The 21363-nt window shown below is 52.0% G+C and overlaps 1 protein-coding gene across 1 annotated transcript in view; it reads left to right on the forward strand.

Annotated features, from left to right (window-relative positions):
- Positions 1-21363, forward strand: part of TG (thyroglobulin) — a 254014-nt gene that overhangs the window by 65754 nt on the left and 166897 nt on the right. The window contains exons 25-27 of the mRNA XM_039240195.1: positions 3193-3301; positions 8830-9021; positions 13878-14042. Coding sequence (XP_039096126.1) covers positions 3193-3301; positions 8830-9021; positions 13878-14042 — 466 coding nt within the window. The remainder of the gene's footprint in view (positions 1-3192; positions 3302-8829; positions 9022-13877; positions 14043-21363) is intronic.

Raw genomic sequence — 21363 nt, forward strand, 5'->3', positions numbered from 1 at the left:
GACATGTTCCGATCGAACGGACACCAGGCCGGTCGGGTGACGGCACGAGACTGTCAATAGCCGACCCCGTGTTGTGCCACTTCTTCAAAGTGATGAGGCTTCGGGCAAAGGACCGCAGTGGACTGGTGGTGTCTCAGGACGAAGGTGTCCCGAGCAGGGTCCGTCTGAGCAGAATCCTTTCCTGACAAGTCGGTCAGAAGGAATGGCGGTGACGAGCTCTCCCTCCTGTTACCCACCAGGCAGCTGGGTGCTGGGCCTGACGGGACGTTGTCCAGGGCCCTAAATGCCACCTGTCTCTCTGAGTCCCAGACCCCCCCATTTCTTTCCATGTGGAAGCAAAATATGATTATAGCTTAAAAAAGAAAACTGTTAAATGTTCGTTAGAACCACGTGAAATTGCTGTGTCTGTAGGTCAGAGCTGGCAGTTTCATGGTTCCCATGAATTAGTACTGAAGGGTATGCAGAGGGAAGCCATTGTCCCAACTTCCTAGCTCCTAAGCACATGTAGATCTCCATTTTACTGTCCAGTTTCTCATGGAAACTTCCAGAAAATTTCTATGTGCTTATGAGCCTCTTGTTTGTTTACATGTTAATATCTTACACTATATCTTTTCTACCTTGATTTTCTCACATGTTTAACTTCTTGCATCTTTAAAATGAACCTTGTGCTTTTTAGCAGGGGCAGACCAGTCCATTCTATGGGTGCACATAAAGTAGTTCTCATTTTTAAAGGGCACGCCGATTTGTTAGCAGTTTTGCAACATCGCCAGCGCGGGTGGGCTGCGTGCCCCTAGCACACGCACCTGTGCAGGGGTGTGAGTGTGTGTTCATAGCAACAGCCCAGGAAGGCCTGGGCGGGGGGTGGACCCCTGAGTATTAGGACCCCCAGCCAGGGTCTGTATTTGCAGGATCTAGAGAGGAGGCAGGGAGGGGTCTTGGACTGAATCCCAAACCCTGTCCGTTTGGGGCTGTCAGACCATGTGCAGGTTCCTACCCTCACTTCATCCGTGGAGGCTTGACCTCGCACCCTTCTGGTGAGAATTCGAGAAGCTAACACAAGACACACAGTAATGGAGGCAACGTTAAATGCCTCGAGTTTAAAGGTTAAAGCATTTGGGGGAGGATGACCATGCCTTTATTTTTTTCACTATCATGACCCTGACCTGCCTTCAGATGTATCAGGGGGACATGGGGCCGGCAGGCGGGGAGGGGGGATGGGCTAGGATACCAGAGATAGTCGGCCAAGACCCACTGGCATTAATGCCGCGGGACCATGCAGACCAGCTGCATTTAATTGTTGTCTGGGGCTTCCCAGGGCCCTCCCCTCACCTTGGCTGGCCTGAATCAAAGTGATTCTATTAATGGGACACCTCTGTCCACACGTCCCAGGGATGCTTTGTGGTCACGAGGGGTCTGAGGACACAGTGACAGTGCTCTCTGGGAGTCCCTGGGAATCTCTGATCTAAGGAAATTCTACTGCCCTCTTTCCCTAAGGGATCAGACCCGGCTTGTAGAATTATCAGTGATACAGAAGCTAGCTCTTGCATTTACGGAGTACTTACTAAGCACCTAGCATTCCTCTGAGCAAAACTATGAGATTATTAGTCATTGGATCCTCTGATGCCCTGACAAGTATGGATTTTAGTCTATAAGCAATAAAACACTTCTTCACTAAAAAAAATAATAATAAAAAAGAAGCAGAAAAGGAATGAAGTCTGAACTCTCCCTCGAACTCCTCAGCCCAGCAGAGATCATCTCTCGCAGGGGGCGTTCGTAAGGAGGTGGTCGGGAGCTCGGTTCCCGGGTCCTCACGGCTGGCCTCTTGCCCTTTGCCCCGTGAATCCTGGAACCCTCCCCTGTGATGCAGGGTAGTGGTGACACCTGTCCAGTGGCTGCGAGGATTGAATAAAGTCCTACATGGAGAAGCTTACATGACAGTTTCTGCCTCAGGAAGAGCTCAGGGACCGTAATGATAGCTGTCACCACTGCTGTTAGTGTCGCTCCAGGTGGGCAGGAAACGCCACCCCACCTGGTACAGGGCTCCCCTGCAGGGCCCGGGGGTGCTCAGGGCTGTCCGAGGCACGGGGGTCAGGTGTCGCCATTGATCGGGAGCCACCTGGCCAGTCTACACTGCCCAGCACTGAGGCCGCAGCGCCAGGGAGAGCCGTGTGTCTGGGGTAGGTGTGGGGCGTGGAGGGGAGTCTTTACCTAGGCGGGAGCCCCTTGTTTGGGTCTAGGCTGCAGGCATATTGTCCGGCTGACCCTCATCCCATGCCCTCCAGGCCTGACCACCCATGGGGCGGGGGCCCCTGCAGTCTGGGACCCGCCACCCACACCCTTCTCAGGAGTGCAGAACCCTTTCCCTCTCGGGGACCCTTCTCCCCTCCCTGGCACATCATCCGGCCCCTGAGCTCAGGGTTTCTAAAATGTCAGAAGAGCGGTTGCTTCAGAAAGCTTTGCTGTAGCCGCTGCCCTTGGAAGATTCCCGCGGCCAGGAAACTCAGGCAGCTTCGAGAGGAGGGCGGAACCCTGGGAACAAAACACAAATTGATCAAAACAGATTTGTCCTGCCGCCCCCACACAGCAGGAGTTCTGGAAACAGGCAGAAAGAGGGATCGGAAGATTAGCGAGAACGGCAAAGTCTTTGGATGTCTGACCTCATTCCCAAGCTCACAAACCTCCCCTTGATCCCCACTGGATACAGACTGTGCCCATAGGTATGCCCCTGCCTCTCTCCTCTTCCGCCCCTCTGCCTCTCAAGACTGACAGGCTCCAGGACCCACAGGCTCCAGTCCTCAGAGCACCACAGAATTTTTTGTCTTCATTTCTGCCACTTACTTTACTTAAAATCCTGCTTCTTTTATTGCCGCCTAACGAACTCTTACTCATACATCAGTACCCCACCCAGATTCACCTTCTCTGGGAAAGTTTTGTAGCTCTCCTTTCACGACAGAGATAATCGTTCCATCTTCTGTAATCATCTCCTCTTGGATGACCTGTGTCTTTGCAGTGACGCTCTGGGCTGGAATTCACTGCTCCCACGTCTGTGTGCTCTAGTAGGAACTAGTGGACAGGAGTCTTCTGTTTGTACCTTTGCGGCCCCAGCGCCTAGCTACGGTTAGAGTTTGGTGAACGCTTGTTGAACTGAAGTCGCCATCTCTGGATAATAACGCATCTGCTTCCCATCTCCAGCATCAAGACCCACTGGGGAACTCAGAGGCCACCGGCTTCGGGAGTCTTACGTGCCAGGTGACCTTGAGGAGCGGAGCTCCAGACTCTCCGGCTGTGTATCTGAAAAAGGGTAGGTTGGCCGAGCTAGATGGCTTGGGGCCTCAGTGGTTTAACTGGAGTAGGGTTTAGGGCTGCTTCCTAGCTGGGCGAGTTTAGGGAGGGGACCACACTGTCCCCAGCCCGAGGGATGGGGAGGCTCCTTCTACAGGCCAGGGACTGTGGCAGAGCCCAGCGCCCCCCTGAGGCTGTCAGTGAGCAGGGAGCATCCCCAGCAGGGGTGTGGACTCCTAGCTCCCTGCAGCTGCCCCTCTCAGGCCTTCCCTTCCCCTGGGTCTTCACCCCCCCAAAAGTTACCAGCCCTTCTCCCAGGGGTCCAAACCTCCGAGCACCCTCTTCCTCACCAGCCAGGGCTTCCTACAGCTGCACTGTGCATGTGTATTACCTGGGGGCGGGACTTGTAGAAAGGCAGATGCTGAGTCCATCAGTCAGGGTTGGGTCACCATTCTGCCTTTCAGATAAGCTCTGAAGAGGCCTGGTCCTCTGCCCCCCCCCCCCCCGCCCCCGCCTCCTGGGGTTGAGTAGCAAAGGCGTATCCCATCTTACAGTTTATAGCTCACTTCCCCAGACCGCTTATACCCACCTTCATAGAGATTCTAAGAGGAAACGGGGATCATAGCCCCTCTTTTACAGATGGAGAAACTGAGGCCCAGAGAGATTAGAAGAGTTTCACAAGGTCAGACTGTTAATCAGTTGGGGAAGTGGGTTTGAACCTCAGTGTGTCTGAATTCCCCCACGCGGCTTCCCGGAGTGGGGGCGGGGAAGCCCACCCTCTTCTCCCCTGCTCTGCTGGCCCCCAGCCTTCTCTCCCTCAGGGCCAGGAGCGGGGCGGGGGGGGGGGTCGGGGGCCGCGGCTGCACTCCCCATGAGCTGCTATGCTTGGCTGGGCCCTCCGTCCCTCGGTGCAGGGTGAGGGCGCCGGAGCCCGCCTGCCTGGGCCCACCCGGCTCTGCCGCCCACCCGCTGGGGGCAAGGGCCTGGGCGTTCTGGGTTTCCAGCTCTTCACTGGTAAAGCAGGAGTCACAGGTGAAGCGAGGAGGTTGGAAGGTCGGGGTGAGGTTACCTGTGCTGCTAGAGCAAGGTCAATAGCAAGTGCAGGAGAGTTCTCATCGACTGTGCTTGCGGACGGGTTTCCTGGTGGCCCCGGGAAGGCTACAAACCAGAAGGCAGCCGAGGGGCTGGAGTGGAGGGTGACAGGGTGCCCTTCTCTCCCGTCCGTGGTTCTCTCCGATCCGTAGCTCAGGCGGCCTGGCTCCCAGCAGCCCGGGCCTTGTGCAGCAAGGAGCTGGCAGCACATGGGGACAATGCCACCATCCAGCCACCAAGGCCTCCACTGGCCTGGGAGCGGCCCGCGGCCCATGGCAGAGACAAGCGCTTGTGGCTGTTTGTCTCTAGCCCTTCCTCCACCAGACGCCTCCATCCTGTCCTGGGGGAGGAGGGCTCCCCGGGAGAGTGGAGTCCCGCAGGGCCGCGATTTCTCTCATCTGTGGGGGTGGGGGGGGGTGGGGGCTAGAATTCCTGCCCCAGTGTTTATTCCAATTAATTTTTTTTTATTTTAAAACAAATAACAGCATAACACCCTCAAGGTCCATCCATGTTGCTACACATGGCCAGATTTCCTTCTTTCTCATTGCCATGTAGTGTTATGCTGAGCGAAATAAGTCAGGCAGAGAAGGACAAATATCATATGTGTGCACGTATAGGAGGATTAGGAGGAACTTGACGGAGGACCAAGGGGGAGAAGAAGGGGGGAAATGGTGGGGGAAAGGGAGAGAGGCAAACCATGAGAGACTCTTGAATGCTGACAAAAACTGAGGACTGATGGATGTGGGGGGGAGGGGGGGATGGGCATGGAGGAGGGCACTTTGGGGATGAGCACTGAGTGTTATGTAGAAACTAATTTGACAATAAACTATTTGTAAAAAAAAAAAATAAATAAAATAAAAAAAAATACCACGTAAAAAAAAAAATAAAACAAATAACAGAGCATAGAGGGTTTTTTTTGTTGTTTGTTTTGTTTTGTTTTTGTCTAAAGAGGAAAACCAAAATAAAATAAGTAACTCCTACCCCAAATGTTCTTTAAAACCAACCCTTGGACTTTCATCACATTTTTAAAAAAAATGTGACTGTATTTCTTTCTAAGTGTTCTTATTTTTTCTCCTTCTCTCCTGAAAGCTTATACTTTGGGGAAAGTTTGCAAGGGAAACGGAGAAGCTTCCTTGTTGCCAAACTGAATGAGTGCAGAACTGTTTTTTGCTTTTTTAATTTTGTTTTGTTTTCCTTTTTTTAAATATATTTATTTATTTTTGAGAGACAGAGAGAGACAGCGAGTGACCAGGGGAGGGGCAGAGAGAGAGAGGGAGACACAGAATCTGAAGGAGGCTCCAGGCTCCGAGCTGTCAGCACAGAGCCTGACGCGGGGCTCAAACCCACGAGCTGTGAGATGATGACCTGAGCCGAAGTCAGACGCTTAACCAACTGAGCCACCCCGTGCCCCTACTTTTTTTTTTTTTTAAAGCAGAAAATGCACAGACACAGCCATTCTGCTTCCTAAGAGAGCCAACAGAGAAGGGAGGTTCAGACTCCTGCCTCCTCACTCACTCCTTTAGCGTGTGTGCTGTAAATGGGCGTAAGACATCACATCTGAGGAAGCGCACATGTGGCTTTTGAGAACTTCCTGCATCAATGGCACCTAGTAGCTGGCGAGCACATCCATTCACACCCTTGACCTTAAGCGACCTGGGAGACAGGACACACCTGGATCCGTTTCCCAGGACCCTTCAGTCTACATGCACCTGAAAGCTGTGGCCAGAACGTGGAGGCGGAACCATGTGATTTTTCAGGATCACAGGAAGACAGTGGTCAAGGGTTCCTTACAGACTGCCTAGCCCAGCCCCCTCGTTTCACAGACGAGGTCTAGAAAGACGAAGGATCTTGCCGCTGCACCCAGGTGGAACCTGGGACCTCAGGGCGTCCCCTCCTCCAGCTCTGGGATGTCCCCCAGACCTGCTCAGTGTCCAGGACTTGGCCGTGCGCGGATGGGCTCGGCACTGGCACTTTCCGTGAATGCTTCCCGCCCCGCTGTACGCACGCTGGCACGCACTGTGGATGCAGCTGTGAACACGACAGACAGTCACTGACTGGGAAAGGAACCGATCCAGCAATAAGATCACTTCTGGGGGTTATAAGTGCTGCATGAAAGTACAGCAGGACAATGGGACAGAGACGGACACGGACATGGGCTACCAGCACGGTCAGATTCACGGAGACACGAAGTAGGACAGTGGTTGGCAGGGACAGAGGAGGGGATGGACAGCTAGGGTTGGGTGGGCTGGCCTTGGGCTGAAGTAGAAGTTACAGAGGTGGACGGGAGTGACGATTGTACAACCGTGTGAAGGTATTTCATGCCACTGAACTAGCCACTTAGCATGGCTAAAATGGTAAATCTTATGTTATGGATGTTTTATCACAACTTAAAAAGGAAATGAAAGACGAACATTAATTGGATAAAGGTTGGTCAGAGAAGGAGTCTCGGAGGAGGGGACGTTGGAACTGAGACCTGAGACCAAACGAAGAGGAGGCACTCACCACATGAAGACCTCTGGGCAGCAGGCCTTCTGTCCTGGGCAATGTGGCGGATATTGGGAGGGGGTGCTGAGAGATAGCCCTACAGTCCAGCTGTCCCATGGAAATTTCTGCAGTGATGAGGACGTTCTATAAACCCTTCCCACCCAAAATGGCCACACATGGCCACCAGCCCTTGGAAAGGGCCCACTGCAACATGAACCTCAGGGAACTGAAGTAGACATTTAAATAGTCGCCTATGCCCAGCGACTACAGGGTTGGCTGGCAGGGAGTGGCTGTAGAGGGTCTCAAGCTGGTTGTCAAAGCAGACACTATCTCAAGTGGCTTAAATACAGGGTGAAAGATGCTGGAGCCTGGGATCTGGGGAGAGAGAGATGAATTCTAACTGTAAGAATCAGGGAGATGGACCCTTGAAGTTAAGCTGGGTTTTGGTGAAAAGGATGGGCTGGGGCTTTGTAGGCTCGGCCAGCGACAGGCAGAAGGGGTGGAGTGAACCAGTGTGAGGGTGCAGAAGATGTGGCTTTCTGGAGACCTGGAAAATACCTGCTGAGCGTCAGCTAAGTGCCAGGTTCATTGCTCACCCCATCATGTCTGGTCTATCTTTTTATCTACTTAACACCCATGAGGATGACACACTGTCACCCCCATTGTACAGATAGGGAAACTGAGGCCCTGAGGAGCTGCAGGGATTTGCACTCAAATCTGTCTCATCCCAAAGCTTGTGCTCTTGGGTTCCTCACGGGAAGCCTGTCCACTCCTTCCGGGGGGTGTGAGTCAGTTCAGCCCTGGTGGCCAGCTGGATGGAGGGGTGAACAAGGCAAGGAAGGGCCCAGACTCTGGCGTTCCCTCTGCCACCCACCAGCTGTGTAGACCCAGGTGGGACCGTTCACTCGTTAAGCCTCTCTTTCCTCACATGCGAAAGGGACATAGTCATAGGGTAGACATTTTGGCTGTAGATCGATCTATCTATCTATCTATCTATCTATCTATCTATCTATCTATCTGTCTATCCATCCATCCATCCATCCATCCATCCATCCATCCATCTATCTCCCTGAAAAAATCTCATCTTTGCACAATGATGCTCTCAAAATAACAGGGCTTATGGGAAAACTAGAGTTAGGGCCAGGCGAAACCCAAACCTTGCCATTTTTAACCGAGGACTGACAGAAGCTATCGCAATCTTACTTAAAATGCCAGCAGAATTTTAAAAAAGACATGGAATCCATCGCAAAGCAACGGTACAGTAAATGTGAAAAGAGTCACAGAGCTTGACGTGGGAGGGAGGAGGGAAGGGGGGGCTGCCGAGTTAGGGAGGGGAAAATGGGAATTGTCACTTTGAAGGCAGAGATGGTGGCCAGAGGGAGAACGTGGGCCCGTAGGCACTGGGTACCTTACTGCGCCCTGCTGCGTTCATGCGTGCTGTATGCACCTGGCGTTTGATAGCACGAGGCGGTGACATGGCAGGAAACCGTAGATCAACCGACGTGACTTCAGCATTATGGTAGCACAGCTTCTCGCCTGCCATGAGTTGGAGCCACGGAAATGCATGTGGTGGCAGAGCAGGCTGAACCCAGCCCACAGGGCAGTGAAGATGAAATGAGATCATGTAGGTGAATCACGTGTCATGGTGTCTGTGTACACAGTTGGAGCTCAATAAATGTTTGCGGGGAATAATAAAAATGATAATACATGTCACTTCTCCACACAGCCCCTTTAGCACTGCAAAGGTTTGAGGCACGTCAATCTAGGTCTGCTGGTTTGGGGCCCACGGGCCCGGGGAGCTTCTGGCTCTCCATGCACGGGAAATCCAGAAGTTTTGTGGTGCAGAGAGCATCTCATCTTGGACTTGACATTGGCCCAACTGGAGGGTCTTTTGTCATATGACCCGTAAACTGTGGTGGACTCTGAACTGTTTTCAGATCTTTAAAAGTTTTGTTTCTGCCGTTTCCCCAGGCCAAGAATTCAGCACAACGAGTCAGAAGAGCTTCGAGCCAACGGGTTTCCAAAACACGCTCTCTGGAATGTACAGGGCCATTGTGTTCTCAGCCTCGGGGGCCGATCTGACTGCGGGTCATCGCTTCTGTCTTCTGGCGTGTGACCGTGATCCGTGCTGTGATGGCTTCATCCTTGCGCAGGTCCAAGGAGGTAACTACAGTGGCGGTGAGGAAGGGGCCCTCCGGTGCCAGGACCCGTGGTCTGACGGGAATAAGCAGGGTCGCAGAAGCCAGGATGCAGTACGTGGAGACGGCATGGGGAGTCACAGCTCGAGGGGCCACTCAGCAGACCCGCAGGCTGCACTAAAGGAGGTTTTTATTCTAAGAATAATTGTAAGCTATTGAAAGTATTTTTAAATTAAAAAAAAATTTTTTTAAGAAAAAGAGTGTGAGTGGGGGATGGGCAGAGAGAGAGAGAGAGAGAGCGAAGGAGACACAGAATCTGAAGCAGGCTCCAGGCCCTGAGCTGTCAGCACAGAGCCCCATGCTAGACTTGAACCCACGAACTGTGAGACCAGGACCCGAGCCGAAGCCGGATGCTTAACTAACCGAGCCCCCCAGGCGCCCTGCTATTGAGAGTTTGAAGCAAAGGAACGTCGTGATCAGATACGAATTTTGAAGCTTTGTGTTAAGTGTGCAGAAGGTGACAGATGGGGAGTTGGAGTAGATGTGGAGTTTAGTTTGGAGCTACACCCCACCGTCCAGGTGAGAGGGGGAGCTGGGGCTGCGGGGACGGCAGCGGGGATGGAGGAAAGGGGACAGATTCAAGGTATCTATAGCAGACAAACCGCCAGGACTTTGGATATGAGATCGAGGGAGAGGGAGGTGTCAGAGGCCATTCCTGGCTCTCAAGCCTGTTCACCGGGGTGGATAGCTTGCTCGTGTAATGAATGATGGAAGAAAACAGATGCCGGATTTGGTAACGGGAGACGGAGGTTTGGGAAGCTCATGAACTCATTTACGGCGTGTTAAGTTTGAAATGCCTTTAGGAAATTCACAGGAAAGGACTGAGCTTTTGAGTACAAAGAGCCAAAGCTCAGGGGGAGAGTCTGGGTGGGGGATGGAAAGGTGTGGCTTCCCAGTGTCGAGGTGGTTTCAGAGCTGTGGGCACGGGTGGGGTTTCGTTGGAGGCGGGGGTACAGGGTGAGAAGACAAAGGGTGACGGGGCCTATCCCTGGTGAACACCTACAGAATGGGGAGAACCTTCGAAGAAGATGGAGAACTAGCGGCCAGGAAGCGGGGGGGGGGGGGACATGAGTGTGGTCCATCATGGAAACCGAGGTGGAGAGGGTCGAAAGATGGAGGAATTGTGTCAACAGGTCTGAATGCGGCTCAGAGTTCAAACAGGCTGGTTACTGAAGATGCTCCGGTTCGCTCCCCGCGGTCTGCGGGGGCCGAATGAGAAAGTGTGGGAGTAGCAGGTAGGGCAGGAGCCTGGACTGGCCCAAGTTAAATTCTAAAATTCCTTTTATTTTATTAAAAAAATTTTTTTTGTTTATTTATTTTTGAGACAGAGAGAGACAGAGCATGAGCAGGGAGGGGCAGAGAGAGAGGGAGACACAGAATCTGAAACAGGCTCCAGGCTCTGAGCTGTCAGCACAGAGCCCCACGCGGGGCTCGAACCCACAAACCACGAGATCATGACCTGAGCTGAAGTTGGACGCCTAACTGACTGAGCCACCCAGGCGCCCCTAAAATTCCTTTTATTAGGCTTAACGCTCTGTGATTATATGATGTGCATTCATGTTAGTGTTTAGATATGCAAAAGTATATATAGAGAGATAGATATACACACGTGTAAACACGGGCACACGTGTAAACACACATATGTGTGGGAAGCACTGCAGGTAAAATCAAGGATGCCTTTGCCTTCTTTTCTGTGGATACTGCACTTTCCCCAGACGCTCAATCACTCACCAAGCCATATGGTTTTTCAAGTTGGAAGATCCATTTCGCTTTCCCTAGAATCATATATGGAAGAATTATTTTGTCCAGGGAACAGCAAGCCCACAAAATCCTTTTTTCCAGGACATTTCTGGCCAGTGGCGCGCTGCCTTTTTCCTCCAAGCGTAACCTGTGATCTGTGAATTATGGTCAACTGACCGACTGCCTCCCATCGCCGCAAGTCAGGCTGTCCTCGAGACACGCATAAAACATCAAGGCAGATGTTTTTCCCAGTCTTGCCTGATGGGCAGATTTGGAGCTTTAAATTATGAAGCTCTGGCTGGGTCTGCCGATGGCCAGAAACCGAATCCTGCTACATCGTTTGACCGCAGTCTGGAAATTCATTTAACTTTTCTGGTAGATTCCCCCTTCCCCCTGCCTCAGTGGCTTTGTTTCCACTGATTATGAAGGAGAATTCATGAGGCTTCTGTACTTACATGTGAGTGGGGGCCTCTTGGAAGTGGGGCCGGAGGGAGTCGCGCGGCCCGCGGTACCCGGGAGTGAACCCAAAGTGGGCAATGTGTGATCAGCAAAGTGACTTCCAATCTCTAGCAGGCACCCAGCTCGCAGACACACGGAGATCTCGTTGACACTTCAGTACTAACGAACAAAGGCGCATGTGTTTCTCTTTCCAAGGTCTGGAGCAGAAGGAAAAATCTACCCGCCTCTCGTTTAATCCCATGATTCTGTTTCTCTGCTTGTGAGGGGACAGCCGTGTGCTCAGACTTCCTCTGGGCTCTGGGCGGGCTCCTCCTGGCCCCACTGAGGCCTGAGACCCTCGCTGCCGGCTGGCTGTTCCTCAGTTGCTAGCAAAACCAGCCCCCTTTCCCATGCCTCCACTGCCTCCCCTGTGAAATGAAGTGGGCTAGCTAGGGGAGGGATTCTAGAATCCTCCAGAGCACCAGAATCAGCTGTGGTGTCGTTTACAAGTGCTACTTCCCAAATGTCACCACCTCACACCCCTGTGACCTACCTACGGACCTACTGTCCACCGACCTACTACCTGCAGACCTACAGAGAGTCTAAAACTCTGTGGCTGGTGCTGAGGAGCGAGCATTTTCAGAATTCTCCCTGTGCTGTCGATCGAATCAGTCGAAGCACCCTGGTTTGAGAACCACCCGTCAGAGGGCCTCGAAGGTGGTGTTTTTACACAGAGGTATCCCTGCCATTCCTGCTGCTGCTGACTTTTTATTTATTTATTTTATTTTTATTTTATTTTATTTTTCTACATTTTCTTTTTTAACATTTTTTTTTTTATTATAGAGAGACAGAGCATGAGCAGGGGAGGGGCAGAGAGAGAGAGGGAGACACAGAATCCGAAGCAGGCTCCAGGCTCCGAGCTGTCAGCGCGGGGCTTGAACTCACAAACTGCCAGATCATGACCCGAGCCGAAGTTGGAGGCCCAACCGACTAAGCCACTCAGGCGCCCCTGCTGCTGATTTTTTAACAACTGCAGGTTAAAAGTGGCCCGTGGGAGGGGGAAGGGCAGGACATCACATTCGTAAGGCAGACGTCTGAGGCATCTACTTTGGGGGAACTCTGGTGAGAGATGAGTGAGAAACACTATCTGGATTTGGGCATAAATGAGAATAAGGAGGGGAATGAGGTTATGGAGTGAATATTTCCTTTTTTTTTTCTTCAGGAGAATCTTAACAACTATACTGTCTAATGGGATTATTTATCAAAATGATATATAGGGCACCTTGGCTCAGCTGGTTAAGCGTCTGACTTCGGCTCAGGTCATGATCTCGCCGCAGTCTCTGGGTTCAAGCCCCATTTTGGGCTCCTTGCTGACAGCTCAGAGCCTGGAGCCGGCTTCGGATTCTGTGTTTCCCTCTCTCTCTGCCCCTCCTCTGCTTGCTCGCTATCTCTCAAAAATAAATAAACCTTAAAAAAGTGTTTTTAAATGAAATATAAATTATCTAATTTTGAGATCTTAGTAAATTTGGGCAGTTTACTAATGTGAGACTCAGTTTCCACACCAGTAAAATGGACCAGCAATTATAATAATGTCCATAAGCATCGAGGGGATTCATACACTCGAATCTGTGCATCACAGACAGCCAGCACACTGGGGTTACCTGCGACGTGGCACTAAAATCAGTGTCAAATGTGGTGAGCTTGGGATAGGGCTTCCTGATAATAAACAGAGTCATAACTTCATGGCAGCTTTTTAAAACCTAGCATAGTTATGGGCGCCTAGGCGGCTCAGTCGGTTAAGTGTCTCTTGAATTCGGCTCAGGTCCTGCAGGATCTCACGGCTCGTGGGATCGAGCCCCACGTCGGGCTCTGTGCTGACAGCACAGAGCCTGCTTGGGATTCTCTCTCTTTCTCTCTCTCTCTCTCTCTCTCTCTCTCTCTGCTCTTCCCCTGCACATATCCTCTTTTTCTGTCTCTCAAACTAAATAAATAAACATTAAAAAATAAAAATTGGGGTATTTACACACCCAAGACACAATAGCCTGGTGCCTCCCCCAGTTAGAGATTTCTCTCGGTGCGTCCCCACAGCCTGTGCTTGAATGCATCCAGGGATGAGGAGCTCACTTCCTGACAGGGAAGCTTGTTCCATTGGTGCAGGGCTCCTGGTTTTTCATAGTCGCTTACTTTGAATCTGAGCGCTCGTTTCAAGTCTCTTCAAGGTTGGTGTGTGTGTGTGTGTGTGTCTGTGTGTGTGTAAGAGAGAGAGGCTGCTGTTTATTCACTGGAGGCCTCAAAAAGCTCAGTGCAGGCAGTGGGGGTGGAGAGGGAGGACCACGGAGCTGGGCACAGAGGCCCCGGGGCTGTGGTCATGGCTGCCGCCCCGAGAGGAAGGGCCCTGGCCCAGGAGACGCAGGGCAGGCGTGGTGGCGGCTCTTCCCGGGGGAATTGGCCACGGTGACAGCGGCCGGCCTGACAGGGCAGGGTGACCCAGCTGAGCCCAGCCCCTGAGCTCCGGCACCCCTCTGTGCTCCTGAGGAAGCACCTGCCCCGGCCTCCAAGCCTCTCGGGCACAGACGTGAGTCCCCGAAGGGGCCCTTCCCGTCTTTCTCACGTCAGCCTCTCTTCCCCGTCGCGACCCCGCAGGTCCCGTCATCTGCGGGCTGCTGAGCTCCCCCGACGTCCTGCTCTGCAATGTCAAGGACTGGAGGGAGCCCACGGAAGCCCGGGCTAACGCCACGTGTCCTGGCCTGACGTTCGACCAGGGCCGCCGCCTGGTGACGCTGCTGCTGGGAGGCCAGGAGTTCGAGGGTGAGTCTCCGCCTTCCGCTCACGTTCTTTCGAGAGGGCTGTTCCTCAGCAGCGAGGTCCGCCGCCGCTCCCCTGAGAGCCCTCTGGGCACCCCGAGAAGTTTCTGGTTCGGAGGAGAGAGCAGAGCAGCGATGCTGCACAAAACTCACAGGCCACGGGGTGGCCGGAGGGAGGCCACGTGCTGCACGTGGTGCCAGCCACACGGCCCATGCTGCTTACGGGGGTGCAAGGGACCGTCCCCCCCACCCCCGCCCCACGGGCTCCATTGACAGAAATAACCATTCAGCGCGTGCCTTCCTCCTCTTTCTGTCAGAGCTCCTCCAGCCTTGCCCGCACGCCAATAAGCCTTAGATCTAGAAGTCACTCTGAGATCGTTTGCCCACCCCCTCCTCGGACAGGGCCAGGCATCAGGGCCTGAGACCCCACGGCGGCCCATCCCCTCCCTTCTCGGCCTTCCCCAGCCCTGCTCTCTCAGACGGTGCCCAGCAGGGAGGAGTCCTGAGCCGGACTCAGTGCGGTCAGGACGGGCGACCTCAGGGTGACCAGAAGCTCATTAGAAATGCAGGTTCTCAGGTTCCCTCTGCCCCGGACCCTCACCTCCTCCAGCAGCCCTCCCTGACTACCCCGTACAGTTTATTGCTTCCTCATTCAGGGCATCACGTACGTTTTATGACCTCCTCTGTTGGGCAGTGGTATGGTGGGTGACGTGGGGGGCAGTGCCCTGTGCCTTTGCCTGCCTGTGACCCTCACTTGCCACCTGGGAGCGTGCCTGTGGTCTTGAATCCCAGTTCGGGACACCACTTGTGTGACCTGGAGCAGGTCACTAAATATCTTCAGGCTTGTCTACCAAATGGGGTAAGGACAGGGCCCGTCTCCCCGGGCTGTGGTGAAGGTGGAAGGGAGGATACTGGCAATGATCATGGAGGTGTCTTCCGTCAGGCATGCTGTGAACTAGCCCTGGCAACAAATCCCCGGCCACTGCTAATGCACGCACCTCCCCCCACAGTGCTTGGAGGGAGGATGTTACCAATTCTCCCCATTTTGCAGCTGAAGAAACTGAGGCACACGGGAAATGAAGCCTTCTCAAGGGCTCAGAACTTCCTTTAAAAAAATTTTTTTTAATGTTTATTTATTTATAGAGAGAGAGAGAGACAGAGCATGAATGGAGGAGGGGTAGAGAGAGAGGGAGACACAGAATATGAAGCAGGCTCCAGGCTCTGAGCTGTCAGTACAGAGCCCAATGCGGGGCTCGAACTCAAGAACAGTGAGATCATAACCTAGGCCGAAGTCGGCTGCTTAACCAACTGAGCCACCTAGGCGCCCCTGGACTCAGAACTTCCAAGCAGAAGGGCTGGGACCTGAAAGCAGGTGATACAGTTATAAAGCTGAGGTGCTGACTGACTTCTCTGTACTGGGCTTGCAGATAAGACCGCTGTTTGAGAAGAACTTCATAGTGACACTTAGTATTAGTGGTAGATAATATTATTATTGTTTTTAGATTTGTCATTGTGTTTTGTTATCTTAGAAAATGGGACGGTGTCTTATTAATTTCTGGATTCACAGCATCAAGCATAAAACCTGGCAGAGAGAATACACACCATATCTGTGGAGTGAATATCTCTCGAAGCCTGAACGAAAAATAATGCCTCATTAGGTGGAATTCCATGAGGCATCATTTTTGGGGGATCAGTAAAATCAAACAGCTTATTTATATGATGGATGGAGAACATATGATATCCATTAGTCTGAGAGGTAGCCCAGGGTGAAAACAAGCATGTGGAGAAAGACGTGTGATATATTCATGGGCAGTAAATCCAGAGTGAATTGTTAACACGGAGCATGTGGTTGGTGTGAGCCCAGAAGCGAAGAATGTGTCCTTGTCTGGCCTCCCTGAGAATGAGTGAGACCAAATGGCTTTTGAGGTTTTGAGTTTTCTTCAGTGCTCTGTGTGTATGTGTATGTTTTGAGGTGTCGGCAAAGGTTTTGTTGTTGTTTAATATTTTTAACGTTTATTTTTGAAAGAGAGAGACAGAGAGTGAGTGGGGGAGGGGTAGAGAGGGGAAAATAGAGGGTCTGAAGCGGGCTCCGAGCTATCAGCGCAGAGCCCGACGCAGGGCTCGAACTCACAAACCGTGAGTTCATGACCTGAGCCGAAGTAGGACGCTCAACCGACTGAGCCACCCAGGCGTCCCTGGTGTAGGCAAAGGTTCTTATTTTTTTGTTTTTTTTTTTGTTTTTTTTAAGTTTATTTATTTATTTTGAGAGAGAGAAAGAGAGACAGAGACAGAGAGAGCACCAGGAAGGGATGGACAGAGAGAGGGAGAGGGAGAGAATCCTAACCAGGCTTCGCACAGTCAGTGCAGAGCCAGATGTGGGGCTTGAACCCAGGAACCGTGAGATCATGACGTGAGCCAAAGTCAGACGCTCAACCAACTGAGCCCCCCAGGCGCCCTTGGTGTGGGCTAAGTTTTGAGAAGGGTATGCTCCGATGGGCATTTCAGGCACCCTGAGGCAAGTTCATGATGTTCCAAATTAAGGGTCCCCTCATTACACAGACTGGTCGGGAGGCCCTCGCCAGCTGGGCACAACCTGGCACAAATCCTCTTCCCACCGTAACAGGTGCCTCTGCAAGTACAAATAATCCTTGGGAAAAGAAACATGATGCAAGTTCTTACTAAAATGTGAATAGCCAACAGATTACCTTTTCTGAGAACAGAAGTCGATAGAGAAAAAGAGGAGTGAGGATTCCCTGGATCCAGACGGCTACAGGGGAGGCCACAGAATGCATCGAAAGCACACGGGAAGGAGCTAGGGACAGTGATGACGAACTCTGTCCCTCTCAGCCTCTGCCTTCCCATTGGGCCATTGGTTAGAAGGTCACTAAAGATCAGACACTGGAATTAGACCCCGGAGGCACCGCAGGGGTGCCCGGAGCAAGGTGGGGACTCCGTGGACATGAGAGATTAGGAAGCAATGGCCTGCACTGAAAGTACTGGACACGAATTCTGCTTTTCCCCTCCCGCTCTGTGGCCCTGCTCAAATACACATTAACCTCTCTGAGCCTCTGTGTCTCCATCTGCAAAATGAGGGTACATTTCTTGCATGTTATAGAATGAAGTGCTGATATTCTCTCCAGGCCACAGTTTAAGGCATTGACTCTTGAACCTCAAGTCCCAGGTCCCCTGACGGCACATCCCAGATACACTCTGTAGGCCTTCCAGTCTGGACATCCGCTTTCATTCCTCGGCTCACCAGTCTTCCGAGCCGGCTGGTGCAACAGCGGCCTGGTTCATGGAGCATTAGCCATATGAAGTGTTAAGTGAATTGATTGCCATTTGTAGGAAATTGTAACCCAATGGGATACGCTAAATCCAGACAGGAAGCACATCAGAATCTGTGTTGTGTTTTGCAAAGCACTTTTACACCGAAGCAGGCTCCCGGCTCCGAGCTGTCAACACAGAGCCTGATGCGGGGCTTGAACTCACAACTTGTGAGATCATGATCTGGACCCAAGTGGGACGCTTAACTGACAGTCATCTCTACTTCAAGGATTTTAAAGGGCTGTGGGGAGAGGGGGTAAGAGGCCAGGGAACGCGGAGGGTCAGGTGTGGGTTGTAGAGGGGAGGTGGGCGGGCTTGAATAGCTATAGAGGAGGGCGTGGTGGGTCCACTTGTCCACTGCTCATCCGGAGAGCCTGCTGGATGTAAAAGCCAGGCCAAGAACTGGGGTACAGACAGGGCAGACTGGTCTTTGTGCCCCAGGAGCTTGAAAGCTAGTTGGGGCAACAGAAAGATTATTGAAGTACAATGGACACCTTGGTGGACTGACAAAGGATTAAGGAAGTCAAAATGCCCTTTTATGTTTATTTCTTCTTGAGAGAGAGACAGAGACAGCATGAGCAGGGGAGGGACAGAGAGAGAGAGCGAGATACAGAATCTGAGACAGGCTCCAGGCTCTGAGCTGTCAGCACAGAGCCTGCCACGGGGCTCGAACTCACGACCTCACGACCCGTGAAATCATGACCTGAGCCGAAGTCGGATGCTTCTGACTGAGCCACCTAGGTGCCCCCAGAATGCACTTTCATCACATTTCTCATTTGTTAAGTCAATCAAGTATCAGTTCACATCAAACCCACAAAAAGAACCCCCATTACCAAGAGGCCATTTTATCCGATATGAAGGCCCAGTGCTTTTCCTGGTTGTCACCAAATTTCTGTTTAGACGTTTCTCTCAAGAAGGAACCCCCCCCCCCCCCCCCCCCCCCCCCCCCCCCCCCCCCCCCCCCCCCCCCCCCCCCCGCCCCGCCATAGGCGCCTCCCACATCCCCACTGGGCGCCTCTGGATGCTTCAGCTGTTTGGTGCCGGCCGGATCCCTCTTCCCATTTCTAAGAGAAAAGTCTTGGAAACTCAGGCAGTGCTGATGGCTTCTTTCTCGAAATGTCTTGAAGTGCAAATGAATGAAAACAGGCAGATTAAATGTCCCCTACTGCCCGGGGGAGACCTGACATTTGACAGGAAAAAGCAGGCCTTGGCAGAGCACTCCCGGGTTTATTCTGAATCCCAAAGGCTCCGTGCTTTGGGCAGTGGTGAGGCTGCGGCTGTTGGCTGGCGTCCCCTCCCCTCTGTAGGAGTCTGTTTTGTTTCAGTGATCGACTTTGTCTCAAGATGGCCGGGAGTGGGCGGAGAGACTTACAATGCATCTGTGATGCTCATTGTCACCAAATGCAGGGGAGTTGATGTCTGATGAGCGTCTATAATAGCTTGACCGTATTAGTTATTCACAATAGCTGTCTGGTGCTTAGCACTAAGCAGAGCCTGAGACAAGGATTTGGAGGGCAGTTTATTTAGGAAGCACAATGCATATAGGGTGGACTCTGAAACATGGGCTTTCTAGCTTAGGGTGCTGCCCACTCCCAGGCTGTGGATTCAAACAGACACCCCCCCACCCCAGACATAGCACATGACCTCTGCAGAAGTATTCTGACCACACAACACCCATCAGTCCCCGAGAATCAGACTCCATGCCAAACCCCAAAACTTCTCAATGCATATGTGTTCTTGCTGCCTTGATGACAGAGAGTGAGGCGATGAGTCAGAGTGTGGAGGCCTGTTTGTACAACAGGGATGTTTTAATTCAGCCATCACGGAAGGAATGGGACAAACGTCTGGACGGTTAAAACTGTTTTGCTTTAGGGGCGCCTGGTGGCTCAGTCGGTTAAACGTTTGACTCTTGATTTCCGCTCAGGTCATGATCTCATGGTTTGTGGGATGGAGCCCCATGTCAGGCTCCGTGCCGACAGTGCAGAGCCTGCTTGGGATTGTCTCTCTGTCCCTCTCTCTCTGCCCCACTCTCTCTCTCTCTCTCTCTTAAAATAAATAAACTTAAATTTTTTTTAACATTAGATTGTTGTTTAGCAGGGAAGAGGAGGAACAATGTTTGCTTCTGTTCTCTGTTCCTCTTCACAATGAACAATACTGAGCTGGGGAAGTTTGGGGAGTGGAGGGAAGGGTTGGAAGTCTGTATTAGGAAAGATGATTTGGTGGCCAGCCTTCGTGTGCCTGGGGAGATGCTGCCCTGTGTTTGCTTGGCGGGCTCTGACTGCTTCGTTTCCTTCCTTCCTTCCTTCCTTCCTTCCTTCCTTCCTTCCTTCCTTCCTTCCTCCCTCCCTTCCTCCCTCCCTCCCTCCCTCCCTCCCTCCCTCCCTTCCTTCCTTCCTTCCTTCCTTCCTTCCTTCCTTCCTTCCTTCCTCTTTGCCTTCGTTAACGTCCTGAACGCCAGTTCTATAGCAGGGATTTGCTCGGTATGAGAGATATAAAGACAAATAAGGCCCAGCTCCCAACTTCGGGAAGCTCTAGATTTAAGGGCAATTACAGTCAAGTGTGAGATTAAAGACATAGGTGCTTGTTGAGTGCTGCGGAAATCCAGAGGAAGGGTACATAACCCTGCCTACCTTCTAGAAAGAGGTGATGCAGATATGCAGATCCTTTTTCTTAAAGGATGAATGGAGGTTAAGAAGGTAGCAGGGGGTGGGAGTTCTAAGCAGAGAGGAGAAACACACGTGGTGACACAGGAGCCTGAAAGCACATGTTAGGTGTAACTGGGAAAACGGGCACCTTGGAGAAGCCACACAGCTGCTCGCACTGTCAAGAACCAGATCACAGGGAAGTAGGTTCTGAAATGTGTGTTAGCTCTTGCAAGACGGGAGGTAGGATTCCCTTTCGGGAAGGATACGCTGGTGCTGTGTGGCTGGTGGTGGGGGTGGGGGAGGAGTGGGAAGGAGTCCAGGCGACCAGTGAAAATCTAATCGTGTTAAAAGATGTGTTAAAACTGTGTTAAAGGATGGTGGGTCCCTTGGCAGGGACGGATCTGAGACTAGTTTAGGCAATAGGCTTGTTGGATGTGGAGATTGATGCAGGAGAGGAGGAGAGGAGAGGAGGGTCCTAGAGGGTGAGCAGGAAGGAGTGGGCGCCATTAACTGATCTGGAAAGTGGGAGGAGGTGAGTGTGGATGTGGACGTGGGGTAGGAGACGGGACAGACAGAGGGTGATGCAATTACTTTCTCCCCTGTGTCCCCTGTCACACCTGTGGAGACCGGGTAATTGTATCAGTAGTTAAAACCACCAAGGCATCATCACTTTCTGCACAGACACCTACGTGTCAATCTGTAGCTGATGGTCAGGTGGTTTTCAGGATCTGCGAAGGTGCTCAGAGTTCAACTGCTGAATTTACCTGAATGCCACTGGATTGAGTTGTGTTGGAATGTGTGAAATTCTAGGATGAGGTTAAGACTCACCATGGTTTCCAGGCTAGAAGGCACAGGGCTCTATTGCCTCGAGATGGACAAAAAGTGATTCTGAAGGTCTCATACCCACCGCAGTTCAGTGCATTCTGGCCCCAAAATACAATGTGAGATCTGTGTGCACCTGTGCAGAGCGCCTGTTCTTCTCTGGGTGACGAAGGGCCCCCGTGATTGTCCTTGCCACTCCAGGAGAACAGGGCACACCCAGCACGCAACATCAGAATATTCTGGATTTTGTGAGAGTCTCACCAAGTCACCCAAGTCAGAAATGGGGACTGCTGAGTGGTGAAGAAATTCCTGAGGGGTTGTTGCTCTGGGAAGGAGCAGGGGTGGGGATGTGAGCTCATACTTGTTGAGGATCCACAATCTAAATGCTCAGTAGTACCCGTGGCAAAGTACTTCGTAAAGTGGCCTTTGGTTTTAGTCTTAGATTTGAGAACAAGAAAGCACCCTAAAGATAAGAGGTGTCTCCTACTTTTATAGGATAAGTAAGAATCCCAATGGATGGTCTAAACTATTTTG

Source organism: Hyaena hyaena, unplaced genomic scaffold, assembly GCF_003009895.1.
Source record: "Hyaena hyaena isolate Hyena2069 unplaced genomic scaffold, ASM300989v1 scaffold_169, whole genome shotgun sequence".
Taxonomy (NCBI): Eukaryota; Metazoa; Chordata; class Mammalia; order Carnivora; family Hyaenidae; genus Hyaena; species Hyaena hyaena.